Source organism: Mustela erminea, chromosome X (genome assembly GCF_009829155.1).
Source record: "Mustela erminea isolate mMusErm1 chromosome X, mMusErm1.Pri, whole genome shotgun sequence".
Taxonomy (NCBI): domain Eukaryota; kingdom Metazoa; phylum Chordata; class Mammalia; order Carnivora; family Mustelidae; genus Mustela; species Mustela erminea.
This window is the reverse complement of record NC_045635.1, coordinates 98,966,689-98,993,234: the sequence shown is the minus strand read 5'-3', so window position 1 is coordinate 98,993,234 and position 26,546 is coordinate 98,966,689. Positions and strand designations below refer to the sequence as shown.

Below are 26,546 nucleotides of genomic sequence, written 5' to 3'. Positions count from 1 at the left end.
GCTCAGGTCATGATCCCAGGACCCTGGGATTAAGCCCTGCATCAGGCTCCCTGCTCAGCAGGAAGCCTGCATCTCCCTCTCCCACTCCCCTTGCTTGTGTTCCCTCTCTTGCACTCTCGCTCTCTCTCTCTCTCTGTCAAATAAATAAATAAATAAATAAACAAAAATCTTTAATAAAAAGAGCTTTACAAACTACCAAATTTTCAAAACATGAATATGGCAGGGAAAAAGAAATGGATAATGAACAAGAACTTCACAAAAGAATTCAAGCCCATGAACATATAAAACAATACAAAAGTTGATTCATAAAATGAAAACAAGATGCTCTTTTCTATTCTGTGAATTGGAAAGAATCAAAAAAAAAAAAAAAAAAGATACACTCAGGCTGGCAAAAGCATGACGGAAGCACCGTTCAGCCATACAACCTACTTATAATCTATGCTTCTTGTGAAAAACTTAAAAAATTCCTTCCTTAATATGAAGGAATCATACTCTGTCTGTAACCAGGGTGTTTAACAGCATGTATTACAGATTCTTACATACCAGTAAAATTGAGCTACCTCATTTTCTTTACCCTCTGCATAATATGTCATTGCATGAATGCACCATAATTTATTGAGTCAGTATCCTTAATAGATATTTAGCCTGTACATCCTTTCTGGATGACAATTCATCACTATTAACCAAAGAATTTAAAAAGTATTAATCTCTTCTGATCCAGCAATCTTACCTGTAACAATATATCCTCCCCAAAGAACAGAATACATATATACATATATGTATAGCTATGACATGATGCCTATAATGATGACATTTAGAACTCATCTAAATGCCCCAACATTAGGGACTTGGTTAAGTATGTTATGATATATTCACACAATGGCAAATGCTATATAGCCACTAAAAAGCATATTATAGGACCAGGGTTGATGAACGTTTTCTGTCAATGGCCAGATAATATTTTCAGCTTTGAGTCTCTGTCCCAAAAACTCACTCTGCTGTCTCAGCATGGAAAGAGCCACAGGTAACATGTAAATGAACAGGTGTGGCTGTCTGCCAATAAAACTTTTACAGATGCTGACATTTCAATTTCAAATAATTTTCATGTGCTAAGACAAAATATTCTTCTTTAGATCTTTTCAACAATTTAAACATAAAAAACCATTCTTAGCTTGTAGGCTGTAGACAAGTAAGCAGCAGACAAGATCTAGCCCATGGTCTGTAGTTTACAGAGAAATCCTAGGGGGAAGGTAGTGGTTGGCAGCATAGTTTTGTTTTTGTTTTTAAAGATTTTATTTATTTGTTTGACAGGGTTAGAGAGAGAAAGTAGAAGCAGGGGGAGCAGCAGGCAGAGGGAGAGGGAAAAGCAGACTCCTCGCTGAGCAGAGAGCCGGATGCAGGTCTCGATCCCAAGGCCCGGGGATCATGACCTGAGCCCAACACTTAACCAAATGAGCCACCCAGGCACGCCAGCAGCACAGTTTTTAAACGTCCCCAAATGCTACCATAGAAAACACAAATAGGAAAGATAACCAGGGTAAGCAGGAAAGCAACTGCCCAGTCCACAGACACAATCTACAACAGAACCAGATCGAAATGATTCCCCTGTGAGCCCTGAAATACGAATGGGTGGCCAAAGTAGAGACAGCCACAAGAGCACAATGGAATCAGTTATGGAGGAGGTATGGAGAAGGAGCTGGCAGGACATCTGATAGATCTGAGAACTCTAAAATAACTCAAACCCCAGCAAGCTAATTTATGTACAACAACTAAGATGGGCAGGGGTTTGCCCTTTCAAATAGCGACAGTGCAAGGAGTCCGTGCTGGAGCCTGGGAGCAGCCTGGGCCCCATGAACTTACAAAGCCATTCAAAGCTCTCTTCCAGGGCCAAGCTCCACTCTGAGGAGCAATTTAAGCACAATGATGCCATGCTGACCCAGAGACCAGGTGGCTCAGTCAGTTAACTGCCCGACTCTTGACTCTGGCTCAGGTCATGATCTCAGGGTCCTGTGATCCAGCTCCGAGTTGGGCTCCGCGCTCAGAGGGGAACCTGCTTGAGATTCTCTCACTCTCTCTCTCTCTGCCCTTCCCTCTGCTCACATGCACACACATACATTCTCTAAAATAAATAAATTTTTAAAAAATCTTAAAAAAATGAAGGTGGATAAAAATTATTCAAGAGGATGTGACAAACACAGAAGACAGGCAAAGAAAACAAGGGAACAAAATAACTGAAGTCCATATATTTTTACTGAAATTAAAAAAAAATCTAAGACTACATACTGAAAGGGTACACCACCTACCTCAGAAATCAAGCCTATAAGACCAACAACATAAAGACATATTCTGGTAAAATTATTGGACTTGGAAGAAAAAAAAGCTTTTGACAATCAGACAGAAAGACCAAGTGTTTGTCTTTAAAGTACTCTCTATGCTCAACATGGGGCCCAAACTCTAGATCTTGAGATCAGGAGTCGCACACTCCACTGACCGAGCCAGCCAGGTGCCCCAAGACCAAGTGTTTTAACACAGAAAATTACATTGTCAGAAGACTTTGACAACATTTTATGCCAGAAGAAAATAGATGCCACATTTAAGATACCCAAGGAAAGAACATGTGAGCCATGGATTTTTTATCTAGCTAAAATGACTTTCATTTATTAATGCAGCAGACTCCATCAACGTGTAAATAATTCAGGAAATGTTGGTCCCATGAATCCTCCCCGAGAAAACGTTTAGAGCTTCAAACAACCAAAGTGACTGGAGACACATGAACATGAAGACAGGCAGTAAGCATCAAATACATACACCCACCCAGAATTATGACCCCAGGAGGGCTCTGACAGAGACACTATGGTACGCAATAGTTACCTACACTGACAGTGCGGACACTGGACAGCTTCAAAAATGAAGAGGGAACAGGGAAAACATACGGGAAAATGGCCTTTTCCAATAATCATCAAAACTAATTTTATAATTTGTCAGAAGTTCAGAAATTCCTTCAGTTCTTCCTCTTTCTTTCTCATCTGTTACATTCAAATAAAATTAAATATGAGCATTTTATTAAAACATATCCTATGACTGGCTCAGAGTCCAGACGGGAGGATCAGGACGCCTGGGTTCAGGTGCCACGTCTGACTCTCGTCCGGTCAGTGTGAATCCTAGCTCTGGTGTTGTGAGCGCGCTATACCTACTCCCCCGTGGGACCTCACCTTCTTCATTTGTGTGCTAGAGGTAAGACCGACAGCGAGGTGGGGACAAATTAAGGAAGGAAGTGCTTAGAAGAGTGTCTGATACACAACAAAAATTCCCTAAGTACAAACTATGATTACTGTTGTCATTGTAACTCCATTTGTCATTAAAAGTCCCATTTCTCGGGGCGCCTGGGTGGCTCAGTGGGTTAAAGCCTCTGCCTTCGGGTCGGGTCATGATCCCAGAGTTCTGGGATCAAGTCCCGCATCGGGCTCTCTGCTCAGCAGGGGGCCTACTTCCTCCTCTCTCTCTGCCTGCCTCTCTGCCTACTTGCAATCTCTGTCAAATAATTTTTTTTTAAAAAGCCCCATTTCTCTATGGTGCTCACATAACCTTAGAGATGGTTATGTCCGGGTGACAGGACGAAGAGCGGCTTTATTTTTCTCTTTTGGTGATCCGTATTTCTCATTTCTCTATAATAAATCCTTGTTGCTTTTAAAAGAAAAATACTGTAATTTTTAAAAAAGCATGCGGAACATTACACCTTCATTGGTTTCTAGTTGTTAGACCCAATGGTTAGCTGGGTTGGACAGGAAAAAAAAAATCCATTTTAATGAGGTGAGCCCTGCAGCAGAAATGGCTTCCAAGAGATATTAATTTTTTTCAATTGTCTTTTTTCATTTCTAAAACTCGGATTACTCTCATTTTCACTCCTCATCAGCATTGTGGCCTTTCCTGAGGACTGCCTCTATGAATATGTCCGTGTAAGAAAAGGGAACAAATGCTCTGACCTATTATTCAATTTCGTGAATTCTATGCCAGTATATTTTTCAAATTACTTGCAGAAAGAAAAATAAATCCACAAAATTACCCATCTGTAATTCAATTCTCACACTGCCAATTTTTAAAAACAAGGTAATCAGCAATAGAATAATGGCCAAAGATGAAAAACATCATAGGTAGAAAAAAAGAAAAAAACAGCATTTGGGAGGCTAACATGATTGGCTTTTCGTTGTTGGTCATCTAATCCTAGAAGAGCAGCAGGCAATACAGGTTCTTCTAGTTTAAAGAAATAAATTTCGTGGTGTCACGGAACACTAAATGTTCATTTAAGAAGACTTTCAAGGTCTGGTTAGTTCCCATGGTGAATTTTCCATAAAAGTGAAGTGGGTTTTGTGCCCCAGGCACTGGGTGAAACAGCGGCCTCTTGTAGGAATCAATGGATTACGTGCCCCGGTTTTCTTCAGATCAATATCCCCAGTAGAAAGATGAAAGACATGAATTGGAGATCGTCATGCCTTAAATATCACTGCAGCTAGGGTGCTTGGGTGGCTCAGTGGTTAAGCCTCTGCCTTTGGCTCAGGTCATGATCTCAGGGTCCTGGGATCAAGCCCTGCATGGGGCTTTCTGCTCAGCAGGGAGCCTGTTTCCCCTCTTTCTCTGCCTGTCTCTCTGCCTACTTATGATCTCTCTCTCTCTCTGTCAAATAAATAAAATTGTTAAAAAAAAAATCAATGCAGCAAAAAAAGAACCATTTGAGGGGCACCTGGCTGGCTCAGTCGGTAGCACGTGTGACTCTTAGGGGTTGTGAGTTCGAACCCCACATTGGGGGCAGAGTTTACTCAATTAAAAAAAAAAGAACTAGCTAAAATGTGGTATGAAGGGGAGGAAGGTAGTACCATTTAACATGGCTATGGCTCCAACCCCACCCTTTAAAAATTAAGAAGTAAAGGCAAAGAACTAAACAGGTTACCTGCTTTCCTAGCAGAGAGAGAATTTCAGAATAATCGAAGAGCCAAGTTACTGACTCAAAGCCCTGCTTTGGAGAAAAGGGGCAGCTTACAAATGTAGAGTAGGTGACAGAGGAGAAAAATTGTCACTTCAGAAAGCCTGCTGAAACTACTGATTCACTCCAGGAGACCAACGGGCACAGAGAGCATGAGCTACAGAGCTGAGCTAAGGTGCCGACAGGGCGCTGTCTTCAGGTGGTGAGGGGGGCTAAAGTGTCAAGGGGCAGGAAGGGACACCTTGTCACCACCCTACACTCAGCGCTCCATCTTCGCATCACTAATGGTGCCACGACTGGATCCGACCCATCTCCCCGCAGTTGGGGGATGGCTGGAAAAACTGCAATAGTGTTAGACGATATTAAGGGGTATGAATCACTTTTAAAAGGACGGCCACACTATTTCGCTCATGCAGGAAAGCGGTCCTCATTTTTCTTTTCTTTTTCTCGTGTTCCTAGTTTTTAAAGATACATAGTGAAGTGAGGGGGAAAAAAAAAAAAGAAGAAAGAAACAATTCAGCAGTATCTAGAAGTTGACTCCCAGCTAACAAGCTGCTTCCCAATCAGGAATGCGAAACTGGCACAGTGTGGAAAACAGAACTGGTTTCCAAGAAGCGGGGGAAGAACAGATAATGTTTTATGGATGAAACAGAAATGCAGATGTGGAGAAGCAAACGCCCCCCTCCACAGCCCCCTGCCCCCCAGACGTGGCCCGCAGCCCAGTTAGTCATGAAGGAAAGGCAAGCGGCAAAGCCACAGGAAGAAATGCTGTTGGCCATGGGGTTACTATAGCGATGAGCAAAACACTGTCAAAACACTAGGAACCTTAAGGAAAACTATACAGAGGATTTCATTTCTTCATGGCCACACCTAAATGAGGTTTTTGGGTTTTTTTGTTTTGGTTTGGTTTGGGTTTTTTTTTTTTTTTGGTTTTTTTTGTTGTTTTTTTTTTATTCCCAAAGAACCACTATGGATGGTGTAGTGGAGAAGGAGTATTAGGAAAGGGCAGGGAATATTCCTCGGGATTAGGAGCCAGTAATTCTGGGCTACTATGGCCTCTGGTTCAGGTTCTGCCATGACCTCTCTCGGTAACAGTCCCTGAGAAATGTCTCTAGGGCCCCCACCGTCCCCATCTCTAAAAATGAGGGGTTAGAACTAGCATCTTAGTGTCTTAACAGTTCACAGTTAAAGATAGATAACTCAGTGCATGAAACGTCCACCTCACTGAAGGACCCCCAGGGCCATGTTCATTCTATAATTCGATAATTCTAGAAGTAAAAGGCTCATCGTTCTGCTGCATATGCAGCTCCACTGGGTGAGGATTGCTGTCGTGTAGAAAACAGAAGATTACTCATTTGCTTAAAGAGAAAACATGAAAATTTGTTCTATTACCCTTCCCCCCTGTCTGGCATTTTCATTATACTTTCTGTTTTAAAGTCTGATTTTATTTAATGGTCTGCAACCACCACAAACAAAAACATCTTATGCTTTTAGCAGTCCATCTTGTCAGTGTATCTGCCTCGCTAAATTATAGAATTCTCTGACTCATCGGGACAACATATTATCCTCTAGACAGCAAATTGAAAAAAAAGCAATTTTCCCATCTCTGAGAAAGATAATTGATCTGATTTTGCTGTCAATGTTACCATCATTCACTCTATCACTCAGGCTCGAAACCTTGAGATTATTTTTACTCTCTGTACCTTTCCTTGCCCACAGAGTCCCCAGGCTGTAATGAGTTGCCTTTAATAATGTCTCTTGCGTCGATCCCCTCTGCTGCCACCGAAGTTTAAGTCCCTACTCCCTCTCAAACCCAGATGACCGAAATAGTCTCTTTCCCCTTAATGACTTGGTGTAGGGTTCCTTTTCATTATGAAAGTAATACGTGCTCATTATAGGCAATTTGGAAATTTCAGAAAGGTAGAAAATAACCCAATTATTGGTGTGGCCCTTCTGCCCAGAGATGATCACTTTGATCCCTCTCCTTCCACTCGTGGTTCTACATGTATATTCATGAGTTTTTATCCAAATTAGGATCCGGTGTAGTCTGTGGGATGTTTCTTACTCTTCTATCGTGTTTATTTTGCTGTGACATTAAATGCTTTGAAAACCTTTTTTTTTTTTTTAACTAATTCTCTATTGTGGATGATTCACTGGCTTCTAAGTTTTTCATGTTAGAGACAAATGCTGCATTGCCTGTCCCTGTGCCATTGTTGGGTTACTTCCTCAAAACGGACTCTTCAAAGTGTAACGATCAGATCAAAGATTCTTGTGACATTTTTCCAAGCTGCCCCCCAGAAGGAAGAAACACCGCTCTGTAGAAGAGGCGCCCGCTCCCTCCGCACTTGCTAATGTTGGCCACGATCACTTTTCAGACAGACTTACTAGGCTGGACATTTCTAACTCCTCCATGCTCTGGCTGCATGTCCTGCAAATACTCATGGGTCCAGACACGTTTTCCTGGGCGCTGGGCATTTGCATCATGGCACTTTAACTCGTCTTCGTTCTGCTGAGAGGGGCAGTGAGCGCAAATGCCTCAGGCGCCTGGCAGGTCAGCTCAACTGTGAAACCAGTGGGAACTAGGAACGGTAGGGCCTCGGAAAAAGTGGAGGAGTGTATGGCCGGCTGAAGCTTCCAGACTGAAACCCTTGAAATACACCACGCCAGCCAAACAAAAGCCTGGATGTGGCAAGCTAGGGACTAGCTTCCCAGTTTGCTACCGTGCCTCCGCCTCTAACCCGCTCCCTTCACACTGCTGTCAGGCTGCTATTCCTTAGGCTTTCCCACAGAAGGCCAGCCGTAATGCGACTCCAGACCTTTCCCTCAGAAGGCCCCCATCCCCATCCTCTCCCCTTCTGTCAAGAACAACTCTCCGAAGGTAGTGAGCTTTCTTGAGGACACTCTCTCGTACAAGAAGTGATGCAGCAGAGTGGAAAGAGAGAGAGAAGTCAAATCCCCCCTCACTACCTACTAGCTGTGTGACCGTAGGAAAGTTAGCTAACCTCGCTGAGGCTTCATTTCCTCATCTGTGGGAAAAAAAATGGTACTAACAGCACCTTTGCCGAAGGGCGGTTATGGGGACGCAACAAGGAACAGAGGCCAAGCTCCTGATATGCTGTGGCCACAGAGCGGACTTTCAGGGACCTGTTAGAGGTGTCCAAGGACCTGCACAGCTCCAGCCCCCCGCAGCTTGCGCACTGGCTGGGGAGATGGAGAGAGCGACGGGGTGATCCTAAGGAAAGTAGTTGCCCCAGTGTTTTTCAAAATGGGCTCTGCAAATGACCTTGCCAGAATAGGAATCCTCTGCGGGCTCCTGTCAAATAGGCAGACTTAAGGAGCGGAGCCCACCCCAGACCTGTGCAGTCAGACTTTCTGGAGGTGGGGCCCGGGAGGCTCTGTTCTCGCAAATGCTCCAGGTGGTCTTGATACCACTGAAGGCGAAGAGCCAACGGCTGCCATACTGCCCCTCGGTGACAGCATACCATCTCCTCATCAGGCACATGACTTTGGGACCCACCTGCCTGGTGGGGCCCCATCCCCCGGGGTCTGGCAGCGTGACCATGACTCGGTGAAAAAGTGATTCAGACGCAACCTCCCCGGAAAGCACATGGGCCTCCCTTCCTTCTCTCCCCTGCTGTATGTCATCGCTGCTACTGTGAATCACTTGTGATGACAAGTGTTTGGGGAGGGGCTCCTGGCTGGTGCAGTCAGCACAGCATGGGAGTCTCCATCTCGAGGTCTTGAGTTCAAGCCCCATGTTGGGCGTAGAGCTTACTTTTTAAAAAGAAAAAAAAAGAAGAACTGTTGGCGGATTAACAATAAATGGAAAGTGCCAATGCTCATGGTCATCACTGAGGCTGGCCGGGTGCTCACGAGTGCCTGCACGCTAAGCGGCCTTTATGCATTCAAGTAACCGGACCCACACGCAAACATGAGGCAGGAGCTATCGTTACCTCTACCTTACAGCTGAGAATAGCAAGGCCCAGAGAGGGTGAGGAAGTTACCTCAGGTCAAACAGATGGTAAATGAGATTTGAATCCAGACAATCGGACTCCAGAGCCCAGACCATTATGTGCTAGTGGCTACGCAACTTCACTCAATTAATCGGCCCGTGCCTCATATTACTCATTTAAAATCGATGTAAGAATAGTGATATTTATCCCAGTTAGTGTCTTCATGATTTTATTTGGGTGAATGTGCTTCTCAGAGAAACCTGACACTCTTGGGTTCCCCTGGGGTCTTGGGTTTTCCAGCCACAAATTCCAGCATGAGTCTGCAGCTAACTAACCGTAACAGCTCAGGTGGGTTTGCCTCGTCTTTGGAGGCCAGCTTTCCAGGCAACAGCATGAACAAGATCGGATTCCGCGCTTTACCCCATCTTTCTATTTCCCCAAGGATCCAAGAGGCAGAAGCCCTGCCTACTAGACTGCTTTCATCAGGGAGGCTCCACTCCTTGAATGTTTGGATTAAACAGATTCCCTGCTCCGGGGACAAAATGAAGCCCAGCGACAGGAGATGCGTAGTGTTCTGAGGACTTCTCAAATGGTATGCTTAGTCTGAGATACCACATTTTTTAATTAATTATTTTTCATTCTAAGTAGGATCCACACCAAATGTGGGGCTCAAACTCACAACCCTGAGATCAAGAGTCACACGCTCTACTAACTGGGCCAGCCGGGCACCCCTGGGGTACATGATAAATTGCCTCTTCCTTGATCTCCAGATAAAATGGAGATTAAAATAACCAATTTTAGGGGCTCCTGGGTGTCTCAGTCAAGTAAGCGTCTGCCTTTGGCTCGGGTCACGATCCCAGAGTCCTAGGATTGAGCCCCATGTCGGGCTCCCTGCTCAGCGGAAGCCGACTTCTCCCTCTCCTTCTGCTACTCCCTCTGCTTGTGCTCTATGAATAAATAAATAAAATCTTTGAAAAAAATAACCAGTTTTGAAACAAGTTCCGACATATGCTACAACATGGATGAACCTTGAAAATATTATGCTAAGTGAAAAAAGCCAGACACAAAAAGGACAAATGTTGTGGGATTTCACTTACACAAGGTACCCAGAATAGGCAGATTCATAGAGACAGAAAGTAGAAAAGAAGTTACCAGGGGCTGGGGAGAATGGGGACTTACTGTTTAATAGGCATAGTTTCTATCTGGGATGATGAAAAAGTTCTGGAAATCATAATGATGGTTGCTTGACACTGTGAGTGTACCTAATGCCATTGAACTGTACATTTATTTTATGTTTTGTACATTTTACCAAACTCTTTACAAATCCCACAGCCTCCCAACAAAACCCAATTTTGAACTTCATGGAATCAGGGCTTACCAGGGTATCATCGTTCTGGTCTCCAAACATTTCTTTAAAAATCTTGCCAGGATCAGGAATTGGAGGGAATATAATGATCTTGAGCCTTTAAGAAAATAGAAGACATTCTGTGGTCAAATCTTCCAACCCCACTTAAAAAAAGCCACATTAAAGGAAGACTTGGACTAAAACATGGTACAGAAGTCATCTATAATGATGACGCAGCCATGAAGAAATTTCCACAAGAAGCTGAGAAACCAATGTCCTGAGATCACCCAGGATGGGTAGACCAAAGGGGGGCCATGAGGGTAAGCAGATTGCTCATACCCTCCCATCGTTAAACCTTTTTTTCCAACTTTATAGAGATATATACTCAACAAATAAAAATTGTATTTGAGATGAACGACATGACGCTTTGATTCATGTATACATTATGAAATGAGGACTACAATCAAGTGAAGTAACACGTGTCCATCACCTCACAGGGTTATGACTGTGCATGTGTGTGCATGTGTGCATACGTGTACGCACGCAGGTATGTGTGCTCTCCCCCATTATTTAAATAATGGTGCTTTACTCATCATCGACCTGATTGGGGCTCACTGCTTATAATCTCGAAAAAAATAATATTCTGAGAACAGGGTACATTCTTCTTTAATTTTTCTTCCTTCTTCTCCCCCTGTGCATCTTTGCACCTCATAGTACTCGTTGGCGGGCCTACTTCACCTCCTGGGCCTGAAACACTGGTGTAGCCCAGGGCGCCATCCTTCGGCCCCCCTCCCAGCCGCTGTGCGAGTGCCCTCCTATAGTCTTAGGGCTTCGGGTCTGTTACATGTCGAGGGCTCCCAAAACTCTATCTCCGGCCCAGACCTCTCTCCCTTGTACTCCAGGTTCATCATACCACTACCCATTCAACATCTCTACCTGGGTATCTACTCGGCATCTCGAACTTCCGTTCAGATCCAAAGCCTTCACCTTCGCCCTAGAGCCAGCGCTCCTCACAGTCTTCTCTGTCTCAGCAAACGGCTCCAGTGTTCACTCAAGCTGCTGAAGCCCAGAAGCCTGAGCGTTCCTCGAACCCTCAGTACCCCCTATACCTCCACGATGGATGAGCAGCTACCAGCAAATGCCCTCAGTTCGACCTTCCAAACACAGCCTGCCTCTGACCACAGCTTAGTACCTCCGCTGCTCACCTCCTAGGTTAGGCCGCCCGCCCCTTGCCTACTGCACACGGCAACGTCATCTCACCGGCCTAGCTGCCACCATCCGTGGCCAAGCCAATTCTTTGTTCAGCAACTGCGCTGACCTTTTATGACAGTAAAATCAGGTCGTGTCCATTCCCTGCTTAAAACTCTCCAACGGTGTCCCCATCACGCTTAGGAAAAGAAAAATGTCAACCCCCTGCCACGGCCTATGGGAGCTGGCTGCGCCCACCTCTCCAGCCTCTCTCGCATCGCTCTCTTCCGGCAGGCGCAGAGAACCTTCCCTCAGACATGACCTGCTGATGCTCTCTTTCCCACAGCTTTAAGCAGCAACCTGTTCTGCATTAATTCTAGCTGAGTCGCTTAATCAGTAACGTCCTCCATTTCTAAAACTTTGTTCCAAGGGCTACTAACTATCTGTGGCTATAGGAGGCATTTGAAAGAGGAGAATGAACATGGGGCCTACTGATCATTCTAGACGCACGCAAAGGGAGCAGCTCCTGAGTGGGGCTGGGGGAAACGAACCCAATTTTCCCCACCAGAAAACGGGCACGATAAGCCTTCTTTGCCATACCATGCTACGAAAAGCAATTTATACCCAAAGTGCTCCTGATAGCCGAGGCAAACACCCAATACCCTCCCACAGAGTTGTAACTGGAGCCCCAGGCCAGGAGAAACTGCCAGGCTGACCACGGCAGCTGCCTCACCTTTTGAGATAAAGCAGAAGGACGATGATGGCTCCCGCAACGATGACCGGAGTGGCAAGCAACATGCTTATGTAGAACGTGGGGTCAGTATTCTCACCTGGCGAATGGAAAGCAAACACGAAACGTGAGAGAGATCAACCCCTTTCAGAAAAAAAAACACCAAGCAATAGTTGGATCAAAATAGTGAGATCACAGCTCTTTCTGTACTCTACCCAACCAATTTTCCCCAAATCTTCAATCATCTTGTCTTCTGTTCCCTTCATCATAAACAACACAGTCCTGCTCTAGTGCCTAAAACACCACAGATGAATAAACACCTTGAGAGTTATCCAAAACTCTCTAGTTTCTCTCTAGTGTCAGACACTACGTTTAACTAGTTTCAGACACTACGCACAATGTTACACTGGTCAAAAACATCATCTCATTAACAGTGACCACCTTTTCTTATTGGTTCCTTAACTACTATTAGAACATGTAAATCAATCCTAATCCTAACCGCCACTCCTTCTTAACTGAGCATCTACTATATATGTGATACCACCCCAAGGGCTTGTACATATTTGTATCTATGCCATACAGATACATAATAATATCTCCCACTTCTACAGATGAGAAGGACAAGGCTCAGTGAGGTTCAGTGGCTCGTCCAGAAAAGTTTTGGAAGTGATGCTGTCAAGCCTCAAATCCAACACTGTCTGAAAAGTTCCAGAGCTTTTCATGAACAGCCTTGCTATACCTCACTCACAGAATACCATGTCTATTTATATGCTCGTCCTTCCCACCAGGGCATGACCACCTAGAAAGCAACATCAGAGCCTAAAGTCATTGTGTTAGTCTCTAAGGTGACCCCAAATGATCACAGCCTCCTGATACTTATAGCCTTATGTAATCTCCTCCCTTTGAGGGTGGGCTGGACTGACTGACGGGACTGTAAAGAACTGAAGAGCAGTGTTGATGTCATTTCCAAGATTAGGTTACAAAAGACTGTGATTTCCACATGGCTGTTCCCTTACGCACTCTTGCTTGGGTCACTTACTTGAGCAAGCTAGCTGCCAGTTCATGTGGCAGCCCTGTGGGGAGGACCCAGGGGCAAAAAACCGAAGGAGGCCTCTGCATTAGCTTCCTAGGGCCACTGGAGCAAATTACCACATGCCAGCTAGCCTAAAACAGACGTGCCTTGTCTCACGGTGCTGGAGGCTAGAAGTCTAAAATCAAGGTATCCGCAGGGACATGCTGCCTCAGGAGGCTCTAGAGAAGAATCCCTCCTCGCTTCTTCTTAGCTTCTGCTGGCTCCCTGGAATGGTTAGTGTTCCTTGGCCGCAGCTGCATCACCCGACCCTCTGCCTTCCTCCTCACGGGGCCTTTTTCCCCGTCGGTGTTTCTGGGTATCGTGCCTTCTTATGAGGATACGTCATCAGATTTAGGGCCTCCTCGGAGACAGTGGGGCCTCATCTTAACTTGCTTACATCTGCAAAAACCCTACTTCCCAATGAAGTCATGTTCATAGGTACAGGAGCTGGGACCCAAATGTACCTTTCCGAGGGATACAATTCATCCTGCCACAGCCTCCATCCAACAGCCAGCAAGGAAGGAATGGAGGCTTTCCAACGACCATATAAGTGAGCCTGGAAGTGGGTTCTCCAGCCCCAGTCAAACCTTCAGATGAGGCTACAGGCCCAGCCAACAGCCTAACTGTAAACCCACGAGAGAACTTGGGCCAGAGGTACGAGGCTAAGTTGGGCCCTGATTCCTGACCTACAGAAACTGTGAGATGGCAAATATGTGTCTTTTAAGCCACCAAATGTTGATGTGCTTTGTTATGCAACAAGACCTAACTCATACAACCATGCCTGGCCCATAGCTTATTTAGTCCCTCAATTAACAGGGAACTACCTACCTCAATAATCTGTTTCTCAATAATCTGTTACAGAGCTATTAGAAAGTTCTTCGGCTGGTCCCATTTTGCCCCATGGAGCCACAAAAAAATAAGCTATTCCCTCTTCTGCCTAACCACCAATATTAGTCCAAATATTAGAATTCAGTGATCGGGATTCCTTGCCCCTAAGCTTTCTTCAGCAACCAGTCCTCCCGAAGTTTTGAGATTCTCTCACATCCTGATAACCCTTTGGGGGATAGAGTCCAGTCTGCCACTGAACCTCCTGCAGTGTGGTGCCCAGAATGGAATACCGCACCTTGCAACATGGCTGGGACACTGCGTCCCCACCCTGTAGCGCTCCCGTCTGGGTGCTGCAACGGCACCATGGCCTATGGCTGCATATGCCTTAGAGGTATATTTAAGCCAATGCTGAGTCACTCTGAGCTTCCCGTTCAATAAAACCCTATGCCCCCACCCCACAATACACACACACACACACACACACACACACACACACACACACACGCACACACACATAAAGCACAGGTCTTTCCGATCCTGCACTTGGGCCTTACACAGTCTGCTCAGTCACTCTATTCATACATAAAACTGTTGTTTTCAAACCTAGATGCAGTTTGATCGCTATTAAACGACATCAAGGTCACTGTTCTACTCTCGATTCTGTCACCAACAGGCTAGCCCTCTAGCACTGCATAATCTGCAGACTTAATCGCGCCTGCCTTCTGATGTTTTTGTTAAGGTTGTTAAGACAGGACAGAAGAAAGAATAACACCTTTTGGATTGTGGATTTCCAGAGAGCTGTACATTATGAATTAAACCTGGGTGATTTGACAGTAATTAAAAGAGAAAACATAGTTCAATTGCAGATATTCTCTGGATGACATTAAGAATGCAGAACAATCCTTTACCCCAATCTATTTTCTGCTTCAGCTTAGTTTCCATGCATCAGTGGTTTAAATTTTAATGAAATCCTGTTCTCTTACCTATACTCATCGCTTGACTCCAATTACTCCAGAGTTTGTCATCCTCATAGCATAACTTGTTTGTTCTGACTCTTATTCTGACTGTATTCAAAGTATCAGGAAGAACACTGGGGACCATGAAACAAATTGTACCCTTAGATATAAAATAAAAACATACAAAGAATGTTACCAGCTTATTCTCTTTCTCTGCTTCTGAATCCTAAATATAATTATCTGCCAAATTCTGTATATGATTAAGACTTGGACTACAGTCCAAATTATCTGACTTTAACTCCTCAAAGAAAAACTGGCAATAATCCACAGAACAAAGGAGTCTGTTTTTCTCAAAGTAGTTCAAATTTAGGCTATGGTTGCCCTGCCCCACCCCCAATTATTCTATGACTTTAAGCCCAAAGAGTTAAAGTTGAATTTACTGACCTCCAGGTTTCCCTCAAATTCTGAATTCTGACATTTGGCCTCTTCAACCTTGAAGACATAAAAAAACAAATGAGTTCAAAATATTCAAGAGACTAATTTATATCATTTAACCATTTCTAACAAGGTCTCCTTTTATCCCATCAAAAGACGACCAGGTACAGTGAAAGAAGGTTGTTGTTTTTTTTTTAATAAGTGGTGCTGGGTCAATTACATATCCATACAGGGGGAAAAAGAATCCTGAACCCTACCTCACACTATTTACGAAGTCCATTCCAGGTGGATTGGAGATCTAAATGTGAAAGTTAAAATAAACTGAACAAATAAATACATAAGTACAGCAAGATTTTAGAAGAAAATGTAGAACATCTTCATGACCTTAAAGCATATTTCTTAAATAAAACAAAAAAATATTAACCCTAAAGGAAAAACTGTTATAAAGTCATCGATATTAAAATTGCAAACTTCTTCTGTTCATCAAAGATACCCTATTAAGGAAATTTTAAAAAGTCATGTATGGAGTGACAGAAATTATTTGCAATTCCTGACAAAGGACTTGCATATATACATATCATATAATATATACTTATATTTACATATAATACGTACACACATATATACATAGATCCCACCAACTAATAAGGAAAAGACAGACAACCCAGCAGAAAAACTGGCAAAGGATTTGAACAGGCATTTCTCAAGAGAGTATTCAAATCCCTAAAGAACAGGGGCAAAAGTGCTCAACTTCATTAGTCATCAGGGAAATGCAAATTAAATCCACAAGATAACAATACACACACCTACCAGACAATACCGAGTGTCGCTGAGAATGTGAAGCATCTAGCACTCTCAATGTCGGCTCTTAGTAGTGTAAATTGGCACAGCCATTTGGGAAAAGTCTTATTATCTATTAGAGAGATCCTAGGTAAGCCGCTGAGCCACACACGCCCACCAGAAATGTATGCACGCGCACACCAAGAGACAAGCTGGCAATGTTCATAGACTCTATTCATAAAGCCCCAAGCTGGAAACTATGCTCATGTTCACCAGAGGGAGAATGAAGAAATCAAATGTGTTATGTATCGACATGATGGAATGAATGCAATGAGAACCAAACACTGACAGCTACAGGCAACAAAATCTGTGACTCTTGTAAACATACCATTGAGTGAAAGAAGGCAGACACACACGAAAAGTAAATTCTGGGGGCGCCTGGGTGGCTCAGTAGGTTAAGCAGCTGCCTTTTGCTCAGGTCATGATCTCAGGGTCCTGGGATCGTGGGATCAAGGCCCCAAATCAGGCTCCCTGCTCAGCAGGAAGTCTGTCCCTCCCCTGCACTTGTGTGCGCGTGGTCTCTCTAAAGCAAATACAATCTTTTTAAAAAGTAAATTCTGTACAATTCATTTATATGAAGTTTACAAAGAGGCAACAAAATTAATCTATGGGATTAGAAGTCCAGGTAATAATTGTCCTTTGGGAGGGTAGTGACCAAAAGGGGTCATAATGGGGCTTCTAATGTGCTGATTACATAAGAGAAATGACATTTGCAAAAATCACTTATGAAAAATCATTGAGCTCTACATAACAACTCATGTGATTTTTCTATTGGACACTATACATCAATTAAAAGTTAAAAAAAAAAAACCACAGTGGTGCCTGAGTGGCTCAGGTCACAATCCTAGGGCCCCAGCATAAGGCTCCCTGCTCAGTGGGGAGCCTGCTTCTCCCTCTCCCTCTGCCCCTGTTCCTGTCTCTCTCACACATGCTCTCTAACAAATAAAACCTTAAAAAAAAAAGTAAAAAAAAAAACAGTCTCCCTTGTTTAGAGTATAATATATCAAACACAATTGGGTTAGAGAAAAGACAATATAGAGCAAAATTCTCCTTCACACAATTTAAGTCATTTGCTGTCTGATGGAAAGAGAAAGATCCGTTCCTAAAATGCAATTATTTTAAAACTGGAGCAAAAAAAAATCAACACATGAAAATCTGTTGCTTAATATAAATAGTCTACTTCTGGCCAACAGATTATACGAAAAGATGTTCAACATCACTAATCATCAGAGAAATGCAAATCAAAACCACAATGAGGTATCACCTCATACCTATAAGAATGGCCATCACCATCGAAAAGGTAGGAGACAACGAATGCTGGCAAAGGTGTGGAGGGAAGGAAACCCTCATATGCCTGTTGGTGGGAATGTGAACAGGTGCAGCCACTATGGAAAATAGTACGGAGCTTCCTCAAAAGGTTAAAAATAGAAATACCAGCATAGGGAATAGAGTCAGTAATACTGTGATAACATTGTACGGTGACAGATGGTGGCGCCTAGGGTGAGCACTGAGAAATGTAAGGAATTGTTGAAAAAGTATGTTGTATACCGTATCTCAATTATACTTCAATTTAAAAAATACCATATGACTCAGTAATTCTACTACTGGGTCTCTATCTGAAGAAAATGGGGGCACCTGGGCAGCTCAGTCAGTGAAGCCTCTGATTCTTGGTTTCAGCTTCAAGGTCATGATCTCAACAGTCATGGGATAGAGCCCCGCATCAGTGGGGAGTCTCCTTGAGATTCTCTCCCTCTGACTCTCCCCTTACACACGTGCTTTCTCTCTAAAATAAATAAATAAATAGGGGGGGGTAGGGGGGAGAAAATGAAAACACTAATTCGAAAAGTTACACGCATCCCTGGGGCTCCTGGATGGCTCAGTTGGTTAAGCGTCCAACTCTTGAGTTCAGCTCAGGTCATGATCTCAGGGTTGTTAGATCGAGCCCTGGGTCAGGCTCTGTGCTGCGTGTGGAGGCTGCTTGGGATTCTCTCTCTCTCTCTGCCCCCTGCCCCAGCTCACGTGCTCTAACAACAACAAGAAACTATAAAAGGAAGAAGAAGAGGAGAAGATACAAGATACATACACCCCTATGCCTGCTTCAGCATTCGTCAGTTATTTACAATAGCCAAAATATGGAAGTAACCCAAGTGTGCACTGAAAGATGAATAATAAAGAAAATGTGATACACACAGACACACACACACACACACACACACAGAATGGAATATCTAATCCAACTGTGGCGAAGAAGGAGATCCTGCCATTTGTGACAACATGGATGCAACTCAAAAGCACTGTAGTTAAGTGAAGTAAGTCAGGGAAACACACTGTATAACCTCACTTAAATGTGGGATCTAAAACGAGCTCACAGAGGCAGAGAGAAGAATGGTGGCTGTCAGGGGCTGGGCGACTGTGGGAAATGGGGAGATGTTGGGCAAAGGGTACAAACTTCTACTTCTAAGTTCTGGGGATCGAATGTACAGTGTGGTGATTTTAGTTAATAATACCGCATTGTATACTTGAAATCCGCTAAGTAAGTAGATCTTCAGTGTTCTCACCATTTAAAAAGGGGTAACTGTAACTTTGTGACGTGCCGGATGAGTTAGTTAACATGACTGTGATCATCACCTCACAAGGGGAATGTACATTGAGTCATCACGTTGTACACCTAGAAAATAATCACACTGTACAGCCCAAATATATATGGTTTTTACTTGTCAATCGTACGTCAAAAAAGCTGGAACCAATGGTCAACTTCTGTCAAAGAGTCGTTCAAACACGGGACGAAGACCAGAGCACACGGCTATGACTTTTGACCTTGCATGTTACTAAGTGGTTCCTAGCGTCATCTGTGAAGAGCGGAAAGGCAAACTAAATGATGACGAGCATCCTATCAACACTTTGTATGGGGCACAGGAAAAGCCACTTGGGAATCAGAGACCTGCTGGGGAATCCCAAGGGCCAGCCACCACTTGAGGGACCTGGTTGCAGTTTCATGTCCCCTCCCCTGGGCCATCTCCCAGATGCACATACGTTCTAAAATTGGCAAATCACTGTGTAAAATGGAAGGTCTGAGCTCTTGTTCAAATGTAAGTTCCCTCGCATAGTTTAGCAGCTGCTCAGATAACTCTGTGAGAAAAGGAAAACAGGAGCACAGAGGACCAAGTGGATAATCTGGGCAGAAGGGGCGTGGTCAAAGATAGGTTGTTCCTTGCTTTGTGATTGTCATTAGCCACCTCTGACCCCAAACCCCATGTGATGGCACCACTTCCTGTCCCGGCCTACTTCCCCCTCTTAACTACAACATCAGGCAAAATGATTCCTCAAAAATCTTGCAAAAAGTGGGGGGGAAAGGTCTCAAAATCAGCGAGCACACAAAAAGCTGATGACATTTTAGGAGAGGAAGCAGCTGGTGAACATCTGCTAGGACAAAGAACATTCAATCCAAATGTGTCAACAGAGTTCACTCCAAATAGACTACGGTTCTGATTTAGGAGGATAAATGCCATAGTACGTACCTTCTCTTCAGTGCATTAGTTTGTTTAAAAAAAAAAAAGGTAATTCAACAAGAATTTCCTTTTTTTTTTTAAGGATTTTATTTATTTGTTTATTGGACAGAAAGAGAGAGAGAGAAGAGAAAGAGAGCGAGAGAGGGAACATAAGCAGGGGGAGTGGGAGAGGGAGAAGCAGGCTTCCCGCTGAGCAGGGAGACCCATGCGGGGCTCGATCTCAGGACCCCAGATCATAACCTGAGCTGAAGGCAGACGCTTAACGACTGAGCCACCTAGACACCTCTCAACAAGAATTTCTTAAGTGAGGACTATGCACGTGGTGTTCTCCAAGTTTAATACAAGACCAACCTTTGAATACAGAAAGACCAACTTATCAGCTGTGTGGCCCATAGCAAGTTACTTTACCTCTCTGAGCCTTAGTTTCTCAATAAAATATAGGTCAGAGGAGAACCATTTCATGGACTGTTACATGCTATTGTACAAGAAGTACCGAGCAGAGTATCTGTGTAGTCCATCATGAACACTTCATAAGTGACAGCTGACACAGTTAAGAGGGTGAACTGAGGTCACGTGACCCCCAGTGTCAGGGACACAAGCTTTGGAGTCAGACTTGGTGAAATCTTGACTCGACCACTTAACTTAGGAGTAAACCTCTGGGATTGCATACTTCTCTCCTGTGAAACGGGGATAAAATCACAGGCCCTAGGTCCTCAGGGTTACGGTGAGCACTGCGGGAGGCGGCTGAGACAAGGTGCTTATGAAAATGCCCACCCCGCAGTCCTCACTCCCGCACATGAGCCACGATAAGCAGGAGCTGCACAAAGTTACCACCGCCGAACTCATCCCTCCAGGAGCTCTATTTTTAGCCAGGAGACAAGGCCTCCCCATGTGATCCGGGGAACCAGCAGGACATAATTCAGTGCCAGATGAGTAATACAAGCAGCCTGTGTCTGAGGATTTCGGACAGAAGAGAGCAGTAAAGGCCAGAGCAGTCACTCTGACAGCTGACTTTGCTGTAAACCCCAGCCTCACCTTCTTCCCACTCGGAAGCCCTCTGCTTTCTCCCTTTGCAGTACCATATGGGGACTCTGGCTCCTGGTATGGGTAACGATTATTCTATTTCAGCAGATTCATCTCCAAATGCCCAGAAAAGCTCTGGTCAGCTGTGGACCTGGGCACTCCCTCTGGGGTTACAGCCTGTCAACACTGGCTTATTTTAGTAAGTATTTTGAAACTCCCACGGTGAGATGAAACAACTGGACCGAGGAATCTGTCCATGTGTGAGATGCGGGGCTCCTTTCAAAGCCAATATAAAACCCTTGGTCTTGAACTTCTACAACTCCAGTTTAGCCGGGGCCCAGGGCCGCTGGCATGCCCATGACCAGCATAGCCCCTGTGGTCTTGAGGCGCCACTTAATGGAAACCTCACTCCTCGGGGACCATGGTATTGAAATCTGGGCAAACTTTTCGGGTTGAATCAACAAAACCCCACTTGGCTAGTTGTTCAGACAGAAGCATTGGGGGCCCGAGGGTGTGACCGCTACTGCAAAGTGGAACGATGAGACTGATGCCGCAAGGTCCCACCGTACCCTGATACGTATCCTATCCCAGGTGCCCACGGGGACCTCTAATCAGTACGTTTTGTACTCGATTCCCAGCGGCGCAAATTTACAGAATCCAGCAATGGCGGACTACCCAAATTTGACAACTCTAGTTGCCACAAACTCCAAGACCAGGGAACGGCCACACTAGAGCCTTGAAGAATCTACCGGATTGGACCCCAGCCTCCTGCTTACACGTCTTTCCCTACTCGATTTTGGCCATGCCAGTCTTTCTGTTTCTCACGTGTGCCAAGCTCGTTCGCACACATGGCTAGCCCCTGCTTGTCGCTCTGGTCTTATCTCAAACGTCGTCACTTCGGATGATCGTGTTCCCTCAGGCCCTCCCATCATGCTACTACATGACCCATCTGACTTTCTTCATAGCATTCATACCCTGAAATTAGCTTGCTCATTTACACACTTATTTCCTAGTAGGTAAGCTTCACGGGAAAAACAGACCTTTTCATCAGGGTCATGTGAACACAAAATAGTGCCTGGCATGTAGCAGATATGTAACGAAAAGCTGTTTAGCAAATGAACTGATGAACGGCTTGAATCTTACAGCCAATGCTCTTACCACAGACCCTCAGACCTTCCACCGTGCCCTATTCCAGATGAGAAATTTCATCATCACCATCGTCATCATCGGGTGACATATCTAAGAGCTACCTTTCACGATGTCTCCATTTACTACCCTGGAAGAAATTCAAGTGAAAGAAAAATGCCCCCAATAAAATCAACTAGATAGGAAAAACTTACGTAGAAAATATCATTCGTCTCAGTTTGGCTGTTATTGACTTCTACTTGATAAGATAAGCATCTGCTGTTAAAATTCTGTGGATTCTTCCACTGCACATACAAGTTACCATTTTGGAAGAACAGACGTTTAATATGTGGGGGATCAGGTTTCACTGAAAGACAGAAATGGAAGAACACAAATTAGTGCCCAGAATATTTTTTTTTTAAGATTTTATTTATTTGACAGAGAGCGAGAGATGTAACACAAGCAGGGGGAATGGGAGAGGGAGAAGCAGGCTTCCCACAAGCAGAGAGCCTGAAGCCTGATGTGGGGCTTGATCCCAAGATCCTGGAATCATGACCTGAGCCGTAGGCAGATGCTTAATGACAGAGCCACTCAGGCGCCCCGTGCCCAGAATATTTTTGATGAGGTTCATGTCACCATAAATAAGCTTATTTTAAATTGTCTCATAAAGTGGATCCAAAGAACATCTTTGGGGTGTCTGGCAGATGACGTGAACTCTGACCTGCAACCATCCGGTTAGAACACGGCTGGGGTATAATTAGGACATCCAGCTGTGACACAGAGAATAAAGAAAAGAAGCACTTGGGGCCAGATGTGTATCTACATAATGCATCATGAGGGGCCCCAGGGGTTTCCCCAGCTGCCACTCACTTGCATCAATCCAAGACGACAATTATAACATTAGTCTAGTCTCTGTCACGTACTGCAACATGGACAAACCTTGAGGACATTATACTACGTGAAACAAGCCCATCACAAAGGGGAAAACACTGCAGGATTCCACCCATGAGGTATCTAAAGTGGTCAGAATCATAGAAGCAGAAAAGAGAAAGCTGCTTACCAAGCAAGGGCTGGGGGAGGGGAAATTAGTATTTAGGGGGCATTGAGTTTCAGTTTTAAAAGATGAGAACGTTCTAGAGATCTGCCACACAACAATGTGAATAGACTTCACATTACTGAACTGTACACTTAGAAATAGTTACAATGGGAGTTACCACAACCTCACTCCCCTGGCCTTCGGTCCACACTTAGAAGTCACCTGCATGACTGTCTGAAGGCGTGGTGAATAGCGCTCTGCTCCCAGACTTGGGGACTTTTGTCAATTCATGGTTATGTGCCCCTGAATTTTCTGTATACTTAACCAGAATCTGCACTCCCTGGTGGGATCTTACAGCAAATAAATAAACACGATGCTTACAGTAGTAGTTTGCTTTAGAGATTTACAAAATACTTACATATCTCACATCATTTGGGACTTTGGACAGTCCTTTGAGGTCAGGAGGGACTATGGACCCTGTTTTACAGATGAGGAAACACTTAAAGAGAGTTTATATGCTTTTTCCAAAACGAAGTTCTACGAGCTCAAGCAGATATTGTGTTTTCAAGTTGAGGCCTCTTTCTAAACGGCCAGCACTCGGCTGCGTTGGCTGTTCTGAGCAGTTGGGGCCTACGCCACCCCGCACATTAGCTAGTTTGAATATCACTTCTGATTGCTCCTTCTCCAGTCAAAGCCCTTTTTCAACTAAGAGAAAGATTATTCAGTAATCATATTTCATTTTATTCTGCAGCATCATCCTCTCGAGTATCACCAGTAAAAGAGAACAGAACTTAAGAGTCAAAGAGCCCAGCTCTGGTCTTGGTTCTACAACTGACTGTGTGTTTGAAGTCTCAGCACACTCAGTAGCAAACAAGAGCAAAGCATGTGGCATATATACTCAATAATATTAGAATTTCCAAGGCTGCCACTTAAAAAATCAAATAAAGATATACATAAATACAGTCCTTTTTTCTGGGAAAATCTTAAAACCAAAATCATTCCTTTTTTATTCTCTATACTGACTGTTCAAAAGATATAACAATTTTACCCATACTGTTGTACAGGGTTTCTAAAACTTACCATGAGAAGTTAAAGGCACTATATTGAAGGATGGTCTAATTTTTCCTGCATTATCCTTAACCACTATTTGGACACTGTGTTGCTCAAAATTGGAATCCTTCAAATTAGTCAGAGCAAAGGAACAACCAATGTGTTGACCTTCCCTATAGATGTCTTCACACTGAAGAATTTTTCCCAGGCTGCTGTGCCTGCAAGATATAATGAGACAACCTTCTGGATTATTTTTAACAAGGTGTTCAGAAAACAAAGGCAGACATTTGTTTTCCTTTAAACAGCTGAAGAGGACCGTGAAAGGCAACATTTGCAATATAGAAAGATAGCTCTTCTTAAAACCCTCTTTTATAACGTGGCTCCATTTCATACTCTAGCAAGAAATGAATGCTCCTTTATGATGAACACTGGTACTTTCTTCTTCTTTCTTTTTTTTTTTTAAAGTAATCTCTACACCCAACGTGGGACTCGAACTCAAGACCCTGAGATCAAGAGTCACCCAAGCCACACGCCAAACACTTGTTCATTTGTTTGTTCATTCTTTTTTTTCTTTTTTCGTTTTTTTCAAGATTTTGTTCATTTGTCAGAGGTGCTTTGTCAGAGGAAGAGACAGAGAGAGCACAAGTAGGGGGAGCAGCAGGCAGACGGAGAAGCAGGCTCCCTACTCTAACGTGGGATTCGATCCCAGGACCTGGAGATCATGACCTGAGCCAAAGGCAGACGCTTAACCAACTGAGCCAGCCAGGTACCCCAACACTGGTAATTAATTTTTTTAAATATATATATATATTATTTATTTATTATATTTATTTATTTGAGAGAGAGAGACAGTGAGAGAGAGCATGAGCGAGGAGAAGGTCAGAGGGAGAAGCAGACTCCCCGTGGAGCTGGGAGCCCAATGCGGGAGTCGATCCCGGGACTCCAGGATCATGACCTGAACTGAAGGCAGTCGCTTAACCAACTGAGCCACCCAGGTGCCCCAACACTGGTACTTTCAATAGCTATGAAAATTCCAGGAGCCCTGACTCCTTTTCATCTTCTGTATAAGAGATCTTAAGAGGCCAGCATGAGAAGTTTTAGGCTTCTTGAAAAGGCCTCATCTGCTGAATTCCATGGTTCTCCTCTGGCCCTTCTGCCTGCCTGCCTTGCTTTCGTGGCTTCTCTTCCTTTTCCCTTTTCAAGGGTTTACATTCGGTACTCCGCCCTCTGCAGATTCCTCGCTGCTGCTTACTCCCTCATCCATTCTCCCCCAGTTTATCATGTCTGTCCCTCGACTAGAATTTCCACACTGGGGATTCCTTGGTGCTAGTCCCAGATTTCTAACGGCTTCATTTGAGTGTTCCACTCTGGCCTCAAAGTCAATGTCCTTATGCCCTCTCTTCCTAGCCAAACTGCCTATCTTCTGACCTTCCCCATTCCCATCAGTCCGAGCGCATTTTCTCTGGACTCCTTGATTACGTCCTTTGAAATTACCCTTTCCCCCTTCCTTTCCCTGTATTCTCTGGCTGCATTCTGTTACTTCCTTCCTTCACAACGCTTCTTGGATTCTCTCCCAAGACATTCCCGGAACCCTTACCAGGTGTGTGCCCTCACCACTTCAGCCTTCACATCCTCTCTGGAAGGACCTCGCTGACCTTCGTTATCAACCTATCTATCCTCTAACCCCTGCCAGATCAATGTTCCAGAACACAGTGGTTTTCTATGCGGCTTACTCCACCACGTGGCTTTAACTGCTTTCTATCCACAGCACTGCTGGGATCTGCTTTCCCATCCCAAACCTCTACGCACCCCTCTCCCCAAGGAGCATCGGCACCCAGTGCACGGCAGGCCGACAGAAGGGGCTCATGATACTTTTCTGGCTAGGGTCTCAACGGCTTCTGTCTCATAGTAGCCAGCAGAAGCCAGAGTCAAGCCCTACCTCAGCTGTAATGGGAGGTGTGCCAAGGTTCTACAGAAAAGGAAGGCAACTTTAAACTTTAAACTAACAGGGATGAGTCGCAAACCCTTGACTTGTTACCTCCAGTCATCTGTCACTGTATAGAATGCAGACTCCTCAAGCCCTCTCCTGAGAACCCTACTCAGCGGGTTCTGCCAGGGCCTAGGTGCCAGCATTTTGACAGTGAATCTCTTCTGCACAGTGGGTACGCGCATAAACAGAGTCAGCTGATCTCTGCCCAGGGGGCAAGGACAGTCTCTTCAACAAATGGCGCCGGAACAACAGACAGGTGTCTAGATGCAAAACGATGAATCTAGACACAGTCCTGACTCCATTCACGAAGCCAAACTCACAATGGGTCACAAACCTTAATGGAAAGTACAAAACTATAAAACTCTTAGGATGTGACTTAGGGAAAGACCTAGATGAGCTGCAGCGTGGCGACAAGCTTTTTGGATACACGGAAGACCTGATCTAGAAAAGAAATAATGAGCTGGACTTTGTTCAAATTAAAACCTTCG

General features: G+C 44.4%; 1 protein-coding gene across 1 annotated transcript in view; it reads right to left on the bottom strand.

Annotated features, from left to right (window-relative positions):
• IL13RA1 (interleukin 13 receptor subunit alpha 1) overlaps positions 1 to 26,546 on the bottom strand; it is a 53,235-nt gene that overhangs the window by 3,303 nt on the left and 23,386 nt on the right. Inside the window, exons 5-10 of the mRNA XM_032329858.1 lie at positions 24,099 to 24,286; positions 22,198 to 22,349; positions 15,495 to 15,542; positions 15,078 to 15,210; positions 12,198 to 12,294; positions 10,310 to 10,394 (exon numbers count right to left, since the gene is read on the bottom strand). Coding sequence (XP_032185749.1) covers positions 10,310 to 10,394; positions 12,198 to 12,294; positions 15,078 to 15,210; positions 15,495 to 15,542; positions 22,198 to 22,349; positions 24,099 to 24,286 — 703 coding nt within the window. The remainder of the gene's footprint in view (positions 1 to 10,309; positions 10,395 to 12,197; positions 12,295 to 15,077; positions 15,211 to 15,494; positions 15,543 to 22,197; positions 22,350 to 24,098; positions 24,287 to 26,546) is intronic.